The sequence below is a fragment of the Condylura cristata genome, unplaced genomic scaffold (genome assembly GCF_000260355.1).
Source record: "Condylura cristata isolate star-nosed mole 26May11 unplaced genomic scaffold, ConCri1.0 scaffold00009, whole genome shotgun sequence".
NCBI lineage: Eukaryota > Metazoa > Chordata > Mammalia > Eulipotyphla > Talpidae > Condylura > Condylura cristata.
In genome coordinates, this window is record NW_004567110.1 from 43662478 (window position 1) to 43677897 (window position 15420).

The following is a 15420-nucleotide window of genomic DNA, read 5'->3' on the forward strand; positions in this document are numbered from 1 at the left end:
AGCTGGGGAACAAACCAAGCATTGGGGGGGGGGGGCGGGGAACGACACAGGTAGCAGAGACTGGTGCTAGCCAGCACTCAGGCACATTGTCCATAGGGCCTGTTGTGTTCAGGTCAGGTGCAGGTCACAAATATGGGGTGCTATGTCTTTACCTCGCTTTCAGGATTCGTCTTGAACAGTACTAGATAATTGCTTCTGAGTGACCTGAGCAAACTCCACAGACTACTGCTGATATGTACTATGAGGTGTATGATAGTTGTTACAGAAATTCTATAATGAGCACATTTTCAGTGTTTCATATGCTACAAGAATATCATTAATTCATCTTGACCAAAATTTTAAGAGAGTGCAGTTTCTTTGTCATATAATTTGCACATTGTTTGTATTTATTAAGTTTGAGTTTTTAAACCACTCTTGGGTATATTCCAAGTTTCTTGTAAGTAGTTTGTTCACTAAAACTTAGTGATAGAAATAGTAACACCAATGAAACTAAATAATAGTATTAGAACAAATGGCAAATGGTGTGAGCATGGATACACATGAGAATCTTTATGTTCTGAGACAAATGAAAGTCAATGTTATGATTTCACACAAGAGCCAAAGAAGAAAAATGTGGATGGAAGTGTCATGTTGATATCAGAAAGCTGGATCTAGTTGTGCCATGCACCTCTTCATTGCTAGGATGCAGTGTGTTGTAATTGGGAGATTTTATTCAAGTGGCCTGAAGCTTTTGAAGTCTTACCAGTGATACCTGGTAATGCAATCCAGTTCACTTTTCACATATAGATTGCTGGTTCAGCTCTCTTATCTGCTTTTTAAAAATTTTCCCATAAATTTGTAGGGATCTACTATAGAGTCCAGAATGTAAACTTTTTGTAGTTTTATGGATTTCTAATATCCTCTCTTACACTGTGAATTTCCTTTTTTAGTAGTGTTTTTTGAGAAACAAAAGTAATAATTTATGAATGCAGTAAAATTTTCTGTCTCTCCTGTTATATTACCATTTTAAGTCTAGACATCCAGAAGAATAAGTAGCCCTATCTTGTTCTTGCTTAAAAAGATCCTGGCTATTATTAGCACTCTGCATTCTGTGGGAATTTTGGAATCAGTTTGTCAAGTATTATAAAAATACATGTGGGATTTTGATTAGGCTTTTGAATTTATCTATTGATTTGAAGAGAATTGATACCATATTACTGAGTGTTCAATACATGAACATGATATATTTCAGTATGTTTAATATTCTCAACAATGCTTATTGTTTTCTGTGAAATGCCTTAAGCATCATAGGTATTTGATTTAAATTTGATGTAACTGGTATATTTTAACATTTTTCATCTTCATTTTTGATAGAATATGGAAATGCAGTTTTTTTCTATATTACAAAAATATAGAGAAGTTATACTCATGCAAGTCTTTTACTCTTATCTCTAGCGTTTCTAGTATTTCTTATATATATAATTATCATAGTTCCAAATATGATAGTTTCTTTTTATACTCCTCATTTTTACAGCTTTCCTTTTTCTTTTCTGTTGCTCTGTTCAGGATTTGTAGTAAAATGTTAAATACTAATGAAAATAGAGGAATCTTTGTTTCTAATTTCTATATTTAATTTTCAGCATTAAGTATAATATTTAGATGTGCTATAGGTGTTTTGTATAATATCCTTTATCATAGTAAGGAAGTTCTATTCTTCCCATACTTTGCTAGGAGTTTTTATTATGAATGAATGTTGAATTTTCCAACTGCATTTGTTTATTAGGATGACTATACAGTTTGTCTTTTAAACTTGTTAGTAAGTTTCTTCCCTTGATTGGTTTGTTTGTGTTTCAAATGGTTGTCCAAGCTTGCAGTTTTGGAATAAACCTAACTTTGTTATGATTCTTCTTTTTATATATTGCTTTGCTCAGTTTATTATCACACTGTTTGAACTTTATGTTCATGAGTAAAACTAGTGTGTAGTTTCCTTTATTATATTATTCTTGGATTTTGGAAACAGTTATGATGCTTCAGTGAATAATTTGGATAAGTGATTTTTGAGACTGGTTCTTCTCTATTCTTGGATGAATTTTACTAAGAGTAACATATTTCATACTTAAATATTGGATAGAATTTGTTGGAGAAACTCTCAAGAGTTTTTATTGTTGAAGTTTTAATTTATTATTTTAATTTCTTCAGTAGTTCTAGACATATTCAGTTATGGCTTCAGTTTAGTAATTTGTATTGAATTTTCACACCTAATCTAAATACTAAAAAATATTTTAGCTTAAAATATTAGGTATCCTTTATTATTTTTTAATGGGATAGTAGCTACAGTAATCTCCCAGTTTCATTCTTAGCTTGTCTTACTTTTTCTTCATCAGTCTTACTTTTGATTTGTCATTTTGGTAGTTTTTATGGAGAACCAACATTTTGGTTTGTGAACTTCTTTGTGTTACTTTGTTTTCTATTTGCTGGAATTCTGCTCTTTATTTTTTCCCCTTTAGGTTTATTTTACTCTAGACATGTCTTGAGGTAACTGTTTAGCCTGTTTCTTTTCTCCCTCTCTAGAAACTTTTATGCTATGTATTTTCTTTTTGGGGGTATTCAAATTTGTTTTGAAAATAATATTTTTTTAAATTTGACATTCATTTGCATATCAATATAAGTTGAGGAGCACATTTTCACATATACACATGCGTATTTACCCTCTGTCAATCCTCCCAGTGCCAGTCACTTAACCCCTTCTTTGCTCCATTTCCAAGCCCTCTCCTCTCTTCTCTCTGGTAACCAGTTTATTTTCCACAGTCTAAGAATTGTTTTTGTTGGTCTTTGTCAGTATGTGTTCTTTGGTTATTTATAATCCACAAACAAGTGAAGCCATTTGTTATCAGTCTCTCAATTTTTTATTTCACTTACAATCACCACAATCCAGCCACTTTATTCCAAAATGCACTCTTTTCATCTTTTACAATAGCTGAATAGTATCCATTGAGTATGTATTCTACAATTTCTTTATTCAGTCATATGTGATTGTTCACTTGGATTGGCTCCATGACTTAACTATTGTGAGTGATGCTGCTATGAACATAGGTATGCATAAGATTTTTTGTATTGGAGTCTTAGTATTTTTTGAGTAAATATCTATCACTATTGCTGGATCATCTGGTATTGCCATTTTTTTTTTAAACATAAATCCATGCCATTTTCCATAGAGGTACCAAATTACATATTCATCAGTGATGGATGAGTGTTTTCTCCAGTCCTCGTCAACATTTGTTGTTTTCATGGCTGTATATTTTCTTTTATAACCTCTTTTAGGTGTATCCATCAAATATTGGCATACTGTATTTCCTTCATTATTTAGTTAAAATATTTTCTAGTTTCCATTGAGGTTTATTTTCTTTTGCCCATAGATTATATAAATCACACTGTTTAATTTTCAAAGTTGTGAATATCTTGTCTGCTTTAAAAAAATCTCACTCTACTTGTGTGTTTTCTATCTCTTCTCATATTTCCTTTTGATTTCATTTTGTATATACTGTTGTGATTTCTGATTCACTTTTGATATTTGTATTATCTCTTGGCACATCCATCTCTAAAAGAGCAGTACCCAACTCAGAAAATGCACATGTAGATGTGACTGAGGTGTATATGTACATACATGTACGTAAGAGTTTTTTTCAAAATTTAACTATGAAATAATTCTAATGATAAAAAGCTATTGTTTATTAAACAACTATGATTTTACACTGTAGTTTACATATATTTTCTTGATTAGTTTTCATATATTTTCTTGATCAGTTAAAAGGAGGTAGTTATATTACCTCCTTTTTATAGGTAAAACAGTTGATAAAGATGTTAAGTAATTTGCAGCAGTTCATTCAGCTAGGAAGTTGTTTTAATACCCAAATTGGATTCAGAAGTCTTTGTTCTCAACTATAAAATTGTACTAATTGTTGTATACTAATTCTTCTCAGGAACTATTTAATAAAAAACTTTGTAAAACTGGAAAGTAATCTGAACATTATTTTCTAAATAATTTTTTTAGTGTGCCTTTTTAATAGTTTTAAAATCCAGTTATGAATGCTAGAGAACAGAACATGTTATTTAATGGTATTAAGGAGTTCTCCAGAACTATCATTAATTTTTTACTTTAACTTTGTTAGGTCAAGGTAGGCAATGAAGTTGCTACTGGAACAGGACCTAATAAAAAGATAGCTAAAAAAAATGCTGCAGAAGCCATGTTATTGCAGCTTGGTTACAAAGCATCCACCAGTCTTCAAGATCAACTTGATAAGGTGAGAGTTTAGTTTAAGTGATTTGTCCTATTTTGTCAGAATATCAAAGTAATAAAATTTCTCTTCCAATGTTCTATAACTTTTAAGTAATGTCTTGATATTAAAGTAGCTATCAGATTTTAACTTTACTGAGGTACTGCTCTATCTTTATATCTTTAAGATAGATTATCCAGGTACAAAGTAACATTTATGGGGTCAATAAGAGATAGTAATGAGTATTTATAATCTAATTAGCAAACACTAAAAATTTGTATGGTTGTTCATGTTTTATGTAATTTCAGTCTAATAATTTTTAGCTTATTGATTGGTGGGTTTTGCCATAATGAAATTTTTAATTCGTGCTTTTTAGGAACAGGATTGTTAGCCTTTATATCTGGAATTTAGCTTAGAGCATTGGAAATAAAAGATCTTGAGTTATCGCTTTAGGGCAGGATCTATATTATGCAGACACTCTATAAACTTATTTTTCTATTTTCTTTAATTTTAAAGGTAAATTCAAAGGGTGTTTATTTTCTGCCAATATCTGTGTTCATGGTTCCCTGTTTCTTCTGCAGCAGTTAATAACATCATTAACACTTACCTCTGTTGCAAAATAAGTAGAGAGTCCAGAATTTAGGACTTGACAGATAAATTGGCAGAATGAATTTCATTTCACTTTATATTTAATTGTTTTACTATGCATTTGTAGAAATTATTTGTATTTTATTTAAATGAAAATTCATGGAACAGGCTTAATAATTGTTTTTGTCAAAAGTAATGTACTTTTTTCCATACCATTTTCTCACAGGATACAGTTTCAGGAATAATTTTAGTTTCCCTAGAAACATGTTCTTAAGTTTAGAATAAAACAAAATCATCTATTAAAAAACATTTCAATATACTTTTCTTTTTAAGGCAGCTATCAATAGCTGAGAAATGTTTTTGGGTGATTAAAAAATTATTTGTCTGTGTGCTATTGCTAGAGATTTCAGTTCTGTTTTTATAACCTGGCTAGCTAGTGCTTTTTCTTATTTTAAAAGTATTTGTAACATGAAACCTAACATGTGTTTAAGTTTCTGTAGTTCTCATATTGTGTATATGTTGTTTTAACTTAACACATTTATGTTGACTTAAAACTGGTGATTTATAAAAATATGTCAAAATAAATCTCCTCATAGACATTTATTTGTAAGTTAAGTGAAAACAAAACAGAACAAAAAACCGGCATTAATTTTATTAATTTGAAAAACATTTTTGCATACCCACTGTATTAGTTAAGAGTTCCCAGAGAAACAGCCAGCAGGATTAGTTTATGTGTTGTGTGTGTGTGTGTGTGTGTGTGTGTGTGTGTGTGTAGAGAATTATTTTAGGAGATAGACCCATGACATTGTGGAGCCTAGTCCAAATTCTGATAGGGAGCCCAGCAGTTTGTAGACTCAGGAAAAAGTTGCACTTGTGTTTAAAGGCGATCTATTAGAGAATTCTCTCTTTAGAGGAGGTCAACCTTTATTTATGTTCATGCCCTCAAGAGATTAGATGAGGTTCACTTACATTATGGAGAATAGTCTGCTTTACTCAATGTTAAATGTAAATCTTTTCTAAAACATCATCATAGAAACACTCAGAATAATGCTTGACTGAGTATCTGGTAGTTTAAGCAGTTAACATATAAAATTAACCATTATGCCCATTAACTTTTTTTTTTATATAACAGTTTATTTTTACATCATTTTGTACATTTTTTCCCCCATATCAATGTAATCCCCATGTGTTTCCCATCACCAAGTCACCCGTGTGCCATCACCATAATCCCGTGCACTTCCCTCCCCAACCCCCTGTTTTTGGTCTCATTCCCTACTCCATCCCCGCAAAATGTCTCTGGTATATGGCTGTTCATTATTCTTGTTATTTTCTCCCCTGGTCCATTATACTCCTCCTATGAGTGAAACCATCCAGTATTTTTCTTTCTCTTTCTGGCTTATCTCACTAAGCATGATCTTTTCTAGCTCCATCCAAGTTGCTGCAAAAGACATGTGTTTCTCTTTTTTGGTTGCTGAGTAATATTCCATTGTATATATGTACCACATCTTTTTAATATGCCCATTAACTTTTAAACATATCTAGAGATAACAAGATGTCTGAAACTTGTAAGCTACAAGTAACTGACTAGTAAGCTACAATCATATAACAGGAATTATAGTATCCTGGAACCTGGAGAATATGAAGATGAATTTAGAAATTCAGGAATTGTTGAGATCATTGTTTTTATGTGAAGTAATGAGTGTGAAATATTTTTAAGACTTGTACATGGAACTAACATGATCTGTTTTGCATTCTTTAAAAGACAATGCTGTAAGTATTATAGTGAATGAATTTGAGCGAGGTGAGAGTAAAGGCAGGGAGGCCAGTTGGGAAGATGGCGGAACTGTTCAGATAAAAGATACTGAAAAGTCCGAACTAAGGTAATGATGGTAGAGAGTACAGGGTCGAGACCTAGTGATAATTCTGAAGTGTGGCACCACCAGTATCCCTCCTCTAGTTTCTCAGACGTGATTCTCTGCAGTCTTCATTATGTCAGTATGCTTTACAAGGTGAGCTCCATGGGCTGGGGACACAGAACACAACCAGTGCACTGTTCTTTCTTTTCACTGGGAATCTTGTGAGCTGGGAGTACCCCAGCTTCTCCACAGGATCTCCCCTCACTCAAGGGGATGTGGCTCCACACTGTTCACCTGACTCTTCCCCAGGCCTCCCTTCCAAAGGGCACTGTGGTTTGACAGGCAGCCTCCCTCCCAGCCCCACAGCTTCTAGGCATTTCTCTCTATCCACCTCTTATTTAACAAAGTGTGAGTCTCCTCATGTCCTTTCTGGTGTGATCTGTGCTGGTCTTTGATGTCTCAGAGGTATTCCATTTCACTCCAAGCAGGGGCACTTTGGACTCAGTCTCCTATTTGTAGAGTGGCAAGTTATTCCCATCCTCCACTGTACCTGATGTCCAGAGTGTCTATAGCATTTCCTAAATGGAAGTCTGTTAGGGAAGTCTCTCTCCTTTAGTCAGAGGTATCCTGGAGATTTCATAGCACCTTGAAAGACTTCCAGTCTTTCTATTTTCAGACCCTTCCAGAATTCCTCTTTAGAAGTTTTAGGTATGCTTCTAGATCATGAGGCTTCCGGGGTCCTGAGGTCAGTTCACTCTTCCCTCTTTATAGGTTAGTTTTATTTACATCTGCTTTCCAAGTTCTAGACTTTGATTAACTTAGCTCTTCTACTATTGATTCCTTTTACATGCTATATGTAGGAAGGAGAGGTGGGAAGGAAAATTTATGGTTTTAGGATTATCAATTTAGAAAGTTTGGGGGAGAGAGTATGGGTTATTTTTGCATTCACTGTGTCATGTTTAAACAGAAACCTAACAAAAGCAGTTTTATTAGATTGTTGGGGTGGAGACCAGAGTAGAATAGGTTTGAGATGTATTTGAAGGTGAAAAATTAGGCATTGGAAATACAATCTATTATGTAAGTAATCTTGTTTATTAGTAATAATTATTAAGAGGACTCAAATACTGACTTTATTATTACCAACTCAACTGAGCTTTTAAGATGCCTCAGCATCTGCATCTTCTCATCAAACCACTCTTCCTTCTCGTGACTTACTCCTTACTCTGTTTACTTCCTGTAAACTTACAATCCCCCAGTCAGCCCCCTGTAGCTCTGTGATCTTGTCCTGTACTACAGAATCTCTCCTGGCTTTCCTACCAGCATGCTTCTGCATTTATAAACATTTCTTCTTGCTCCATCCTTTCACAGTGGTAAACTGCTGAATTTATTCTATATCTGAATTTATTTTATCCATTTGGTCATAATACATCTGATAGCATGAATATAAAATGCTGATTATAATAGGAATTGTTCTTTTTCTCATGAGATGCTTCACGTCAGTAATACTAGCGCCGGTCACAAAAAGAAATGTTACTGGTTACAGTTATGAATTTGACTAAAATACTACTTCAAAGTACATGCATTTTAAAATGTAATTCACACCAAACATAGATCAAATTATTGCTAAAAGTCAGGATATTAAAGTTTTACTTAAATTTAGGGTTAACTTCCTTTTTGTGTGTGTGTATACCATTAACACTATTTGGTGATCCTTGTCATAGGACTTTTCCAGAACTGACATGTGGTATATCTATTTATTTTATTTGTTTGTGTTAACAAATCTGTGTTACTGCACAGTGGCCATGTTGTGTATTATACATATACTGAATATGGGGCTCTCAGATAAAAATATAAGGACACAAAAGAAACACTGAATGTGGAGAAGAGACCTGTCAGAGATGGAAAGAATACACACAGTAACTATGTGAGAGACCTTTGACCTGGCTTAATTGACTTTTTGAATTACGTTTGTTTCTCTGGATTTAAACAATTAATTTAATCTTTTAGACAGGGGAAAACAAAGGATGGAGTGGTCCAAAAGCTGGGTTTCCAGATCCAACTAATAACAGTAAGTGTTCACTTTTATGTTAAACTACATTTGATTTTTATTGGTGGTTCAGTGACTGGCTCATCACGGGGTGTTTACTTGGCTTATAAGGGTCCTTGATGCCATAGTAAATGTGATAGTGGTCACGGACTCCCTGGAAGTCATGGTGTTTGCTTCCCTGCAACTGACAAAAGATAACAGACACTTGTATCCTTCCTCCCACCTAGTAAAATTCTTTGAAAAATTGTTTTTCTTAGATCATGCTTAGTGAAATAAGCCAGAAAGAGAAGGAAGAACACCGGATGGTTTCACTCATAGCAGGAGTATAACAGACCAGGCGAGAAAATAATTATAATAATGATGAACAGCTATACACTAAAGATATTTTATGGGGATGGAGTGGGGATTGGGGTCAAAAACAATGGGGGGAGGGAAATGCACTGGACTCTGGTGATGGCACACAAGTGATTTGGTGATGGGAAGCCCATGGAGATTACAACTGAGATGGAAAAAGGCACAAAATGGTGTAAAAATAAACTATTATATTATTTAAAAAATTTTTTCTTTTTAAATTGAAGTAGCATTGTAGTATAACATGTTTTAGGTATGCATAATTGAAAATCAGTGTGTATATATATTGCAGTAAGCTCATCACCAAGTCTACTTCTGTCCTTCACTATGCGATTATCATCTTTATCATGGTTTATCCACTCCCTTTCCCTTCTAATTTACTACTTGATTTTAATAGTCTAAAATTTATTTTTATTAAGTTAACCTCTTTTCACGTGAATGAAATCATACAGTGCTTGCTTATTCCTGCCTGGCCTATTTTCCTAAGCATGATAATCTCTTTATCTACCCATGTTGTTGCAAGGAATGGGGCTTATTATTTTTAAATATTTGAATAGCATTCCATTGTGTATATATGTCACATCTACTTTATCCATTTATTAGTGGATAGGTATTTAGATTGTTTCTAGTTCTTGGAACCTAGTGCTTTAGTAGACATGGATGTGCATTCATGTTTTGTATTTTTCAGAAGTATGATACCTGGATTGTGTAGTATTCCTATTTTTAATTTTTTGAGGAATCTCTAAACTGCTTTTAATAATGACTGTACCTGTTTACATTCTTGCCCCATCTTCTCCCAATATGTGCTTTTGTCTTGTGGCTAATAGGCATTTTCACAGGTGTGAAACAAGGCTCTTACATTATTAAAATGGTTAAGTCATTGCAGGTAGGGTACCACTTACCACATCTATAGTGGTGAAATGACTTTTTAAAATTGTTTTATTGCAGTGTTATTTAAAATAATCGAAAATGAAAAGCAGTTATCACCAACCTATTACTTGAAAATCTTTTTTTAGTTCTTATTCTTTTTAGGTACATGGAAATTTTTACATAATTGAAGTGTAGGTGAAAGTTTACAGTGTTTTCATTTATATTCATTGAGTTTTTCTTTGCAATAAATATTTTGCACATTATGCTGAGCCACTAGATTTTTTTTTTTTTAAAGATTTATTTATTTGCATATAGAACTGGTGTACAGGCCAGAGGTGTAGGTGAGGTGAGAGGATTCACCAGAGACAGAGTGGGGAGCTGAACAGGCAGACTGAGGAAGTACACTGCTGAGGGGAGCAGCAGGCAGGTCAGGAGAGGTCTGCTGCGCCACGTGGATCACCTCTGGGGTGGGTGGGACTCGAACTCATGTTGAAGTGGCTCCAGCCTCTTAGTGCTGTGCTTTAACCCCCCTGTGCCACCAGAGAGGCCCAGAATTTTTAATATTTTATTAAAGTCACAAACTGAAATACCAGGTATATAAGAATAAAATTTCTCACAAGTTCATTCCTATTATATTTTCAGATGCTAAAAAATCCACTTTGTTTTTTTCTCTTCTCCAAGATATATGATCAAGCTGTTATGCATTGGGAACAGACATTTTTTTCTTCAACTTCTTCCCCTGAAAAGCATCTCTTTTATTTTTTCAGTGAAAGAAGTGAAACAGAGCAGGCAGCCTGTAAAAACCCTCTTAGGTGAAGTCCCCAGTGAAGTCAGATCTATCCTATTTCTATCCTTGTGTCTCTTCCTTATAAAATTTGGAAGTTGAATCAGCCTAAATAAAAGTGCCTCTGGGAATTGAATTCTTAGATCATCCAAACTAGCCTCTTGAAAAGAATATTTTAGTGAGGTAATGACCAGGCGTGAGTTTCTTGGAGTAATTTAAATTAATATGACTCTGAGCTTTTGTTTGTATATAATATGTAAAAATGATGAATATGATAGCACATAGTCCAAGGAAGAAATGGAACCAGTTCAGGATTCTTACATAATTTGTGTTTAAAAATTCCTCTGACAGGGGCCTCCCTGGTGGCACAAAGGTTAAGTCTTTGTATTATCACCACTATAGCTTGAGTTCAGCTAAGGAACTAACCTTATATGAAGGCAGCAGACCTCTCCTCTCCTGCCTGCTGCCCCCCAACAGTGTACTTTAGTAGATCTGCCTGTTCTGCTCCCCACTGTCTGATGAATCGTCTTACTCCCTGCATCTCTGTTCTACACCCCAGTTTTTGTATGCATGAAAAAAGAAAAATAAATCTTTTAAAAAATTCCTTTGACATTTGAATAGGTTTATAATTACCTGCCTGGGGAATGGAAGAAGTGTTCATTTCAGGTGTAAGTAAAGTACTTAGCACAGTATCTGCTTCCTAGTAAGTACTGATGAATATTGATTTCTTTCTATGCCTTCTCCCTTTTTTAAAGTAAAAATTACATAATTCTATATAGGCTTGCTAAAAATTCTGTCAGACTTTTTTTTGGGGGGGGGTTATGTGGATTGAATTGTAACTGAGGAATACTTTGTTTATACTTGAATAGTTACTTTTGGCATTAGACATATTTTTAAATAATATAAATATGTATTTGAATATGAAAATCATTCATTAACTTGACACTTTTAACATGAAATCATATTATATGTAACCTGCAAACCCCATTTTATTGGGGTGATATTTCAACTCTTAACTGTGATGTTTTGTTTTTTTTTTTAATTTGTTGAGAGTTATTTTTTAACTTGTTGAGAGTTATTAGAACCCCTTTTGCAAATAGGGGGAAAAATATCACAAAGAAGCTGATGATTTTCAGAAAAGTATAAAAATGCATAGCAGATTTTAGAAGTGATAAAGTTACTGAACCAAAATGTTAACACTTTAGGAATTTTTCTGTTCTATGGAAATTTATACTGAATTACATATTGAATTTGAAAATGAGGGATCTTTCCTTCCCCCTTTCCTATGAGAGTGTGAGAAAAGTAATGCAAAGGTTGTTCTTTTTGAACATTGAGTGGCCCCTCCATTGGGTTTTCACAGAGGATGAATGCCAATTATGAAAAGTAGCTCTTTTAGTCCTGGACGGCTAGTTTTCACTAGTGGGTCTTCAGAATCAGCAGTTACTTAAAAACAACGTTAGGAAAAAGTTGGTGTTATCTTAGGATTTAATTACTTAGGTGATGAATTCATTACTTAAAATTTAAATTAATATATTAAGTAAAGATTGAATTAAGATATTTAGTACTGTTTAGTTCTTTAAGTTTGAACTAAATGGTTTCTGTCCTATGCATAATAGCAGTGCTAGTGTTTGCAGGCGAAGGCTAGAGCAGGTGTCTGTTAGGATGGCACATGTGGGGCAAGATAGGAATTTTAGACACCAAAACTGACTGCCTCACTGATGCATTGTGTTACCTGTTGCATCTTACTATTCCATGAGCGCTACTCTAGTTATATGTAGCAATTTGTGTTGATAAATCATCCTTGGGTAAAATCTGAAAAGGTAACATTACTATATAAAAAAAACAGAATGTCACCATTAAGTGACTCTTTTTCATTCCTTTCTTTGTTAAACTATATAACACAAATTACTCCATAAATTGTCTTTAAAAGATCAGCATTTAGCCAGCCATTATTTGGGTAAATATTATAAATTTAACTTTAATCATAGTGAAGAAAAAGGGTAGAAAAGAATTTTTCAACCTGGCATTGCTAGCACCTAATTATAACTAGACAAAAGAAAAACGTTAATGTACATGTGCATTTAATTATTGAAATGGAATATTTTTTTTAAAAAGATTATAGTCATAAGAAACTGCTAACAGTTACAACTGAAAAATAGTTTAAATGATTTTGCAAGTGATTGTGATTACATAGCCTGATTCCTGGCTTGATTACCTGCAGATTTAAAACATGGATCTAATTTTTGTATGCTTTCAGGCTGTTTTAATTGTACAGAATTGCAGCAGAAGGTAGAATATTCTAAGTGTGTCTTTTACCCTTTGAATCACTGTCACAGTCATGCTGAAGTGCAAGAATACATAACTGTATTGTGAAGTTTGTGTCAAATTTAGCATGGGGCAATTTTATGCTTGGCATATACATAAAAAGCTAGATTTTTACAGATGAATGACTGACAAGTTTTTTTTTTTTAATTACCATGCATTTTAAAGATCTACTGATGGTGCATGGAAAACTTTTAAAAATATTTAGGTACAGTTCAGTTGATAATATCTTTTTGTTTTGTATTCACATTCCATGTTTCTTATTAATAGAGTTTTGCTTAAAAACAGGTTCATTGTTTCTTAAAGGTGAACTCTAGCATAATTCAAAATTGGACTAAGCTCAAAGGTATTCACTGGTATGTGCCGAATCCACCCACTAAAAGATTATTTGGAGGCATTTTTCACATAAATATTTTTCCGTTAACCTTTTAAAAAGTTTTATTTAGCCCCTGTGAAAATGCTGGCTCTTCTAGGTTCATTAGAGATGACCTAAGACAAATAGTTTAGGGATAGACTGGTGTCCTTATTGACCTTCTCAGGATCATAGTTGACTTAAAATTTGCTGTTGCTTTTGTGTCACATACATATATTATTAATCACTGCACATCCTGAAACCAGGATGTTAATCCATTCCAGTGACATGACATTACATGAATTGGATATTTGTTTCCCATACACTGTACACTGTAGCTAGAACCTCTCTCTCTTTCTCTCTCTCTTTTTTTTTTTTGGCTAATGATTATATTTTTAAGATAATAGATTAACAGATTCTTTAAGTGTTTTGGGACAGCTCCTAGAATGATTTCTTTTAGGGCTCCCATAACAGTAACCACTTTGTAATGAGACATTAAATTTGGGGCCAGTGGGTTTAAGTGTAAAATTGAGTGATCCAACTTATTTATTTAGGTCTCTGTACTATGTTAGAAATCTGAGAGTGTAGCTAATATAACAATCTATTTTAAAAGTAGAGGTAGGTTGTGCCCAGGCAGCATGTTCCCTGTGTGTGTGATTGCTTTTATCAAGGTCTGGCCCCATATATAGAGGTTCTTTTTCTGGAGCATTCCAGGGCAATAGGACATACACATTCTTGTGCTGTTAGACCTGCTTCCCCTGAGCAAAGGATGAAAGATCCAATTGTTCCAGAAGGATACCCAAGCTACATAACCTTTGTACAGATTGGTGACTGTGTTCAACTTTCCTGAGTGGTGGCAAGATGTAACCTGTTAGATTACTTTGACTAGGATTTTCTTTTCTTTACTGTAGGGAGATGAGATATGAGGGAAGACTGCATTTAAATTGTTATGAAACATGCATTTTTTTAAGGTTTATTTATCCATACAGAACTGGGGTACAGGCCAGAGGCGCAGGTGCAGTGAGAGGATTCACCAGAGACGAGTGGGGAGCAGGACAGGCTGAGGGGAGCAGCAGGCGGGTCAGGAGAGGTCTGCTGGGACATGTGGGTCACCTCCGGGGTTGGGTATTGAACTCATGCTGAAGTGGCTTTAGCTTCTTAGTGATGTGCTTGAAACCTTCTGCGCCACCAGGGAGGGCCTGTATGTTTTCATTTTTAAAGAAAAAAATGAACTAGGATGTTGTCAATATTGTTTCCTCTACTTTTAGTTCATTAATCGTTCTCATATGCCTTGATCTAGCATGCCTCTCCCCAGTGAAACTGATTGATCCTCTGGATTTTATATATAGTTAGCTCACCTTGCATTTTTTAGTTTCATCAAATCAAACTATGAAGCCTTAATAGTATTTGTTTAGTTTTATTGTTTTTTGTAATTTTAGGAAAGTGACTTTAATACTTTATATTTTCTGGTTTCTCCCCCTTTACCCTCCCGTCTTTACTGGGTTCTTGGAAACTCACTTTTCAGTGAAACAAGGTATAATGAAATCAGTTTTGTCATAGGCTAATTGACATAAACAAGATTGTATATATTTTTAAGATTTATTTATGCATACAGAAGTGTGTTTCCCAGGTCAGAGGTATGGGGGTTGAGAGGATTCACCAGAGACAGAGTGGGGAGCAGAACAGGCAGATCAATGAATCACACTGCTGAGGGGAGCAGCAGGAGAGTCAGGAGAGGTCTGCCATGCCATGTGGTCACCCCCTGGGCCAGGGATCGAACTCATGCTGAACTGGCTTTAGCTTCTAAGTGCTGTGCTTTAACCCGCTGCGCCACCAGGGAGGGCCAAGATTGTATTCTTATGACATATTTCTGATCATAAAGATATCACCAAATTTATATAAAAAGACCCTAAACACTGGGCCCTCCCTGGTGGCGCAGTGGGTTAAGACACTGCACTAAGAAACTAAAGCCACTTCCGCATGAGTTCGATCCCTGC

At 34.4% G+C, this 15420-nt stretch overlaps 1 protein-coding gene across 4 annotated transcripts in view; it reads left to right on the forward strand.

Annotated features, from left to right (window-relative positions):
• STAU2 (staufen double-stranded RNA binding protein 2) overlaps positions 1 to 15420 on the forward strand; it is a 229572-nt gene that overhangs the window by 93428 nt on the left and 120724 nt on the right. For all 4 annotated transcript variants that reach the window (XM_012723014.1, XM_012723015.1, XM_012723013.1 and 1 more), the window contains exons 9-10: positions 4149 to 4280; positions 8705 to 8765. In XM_012723014.1, the coding sequence (XP_012578468.1) occupies positions 4149 to 4280; positions 8705 to 8765 (193 nt within the window). The remainder of the gene's footprint in view (positions 1 to 4148; positions 4281 to 8704; positions 8766 to 15420) is intronic.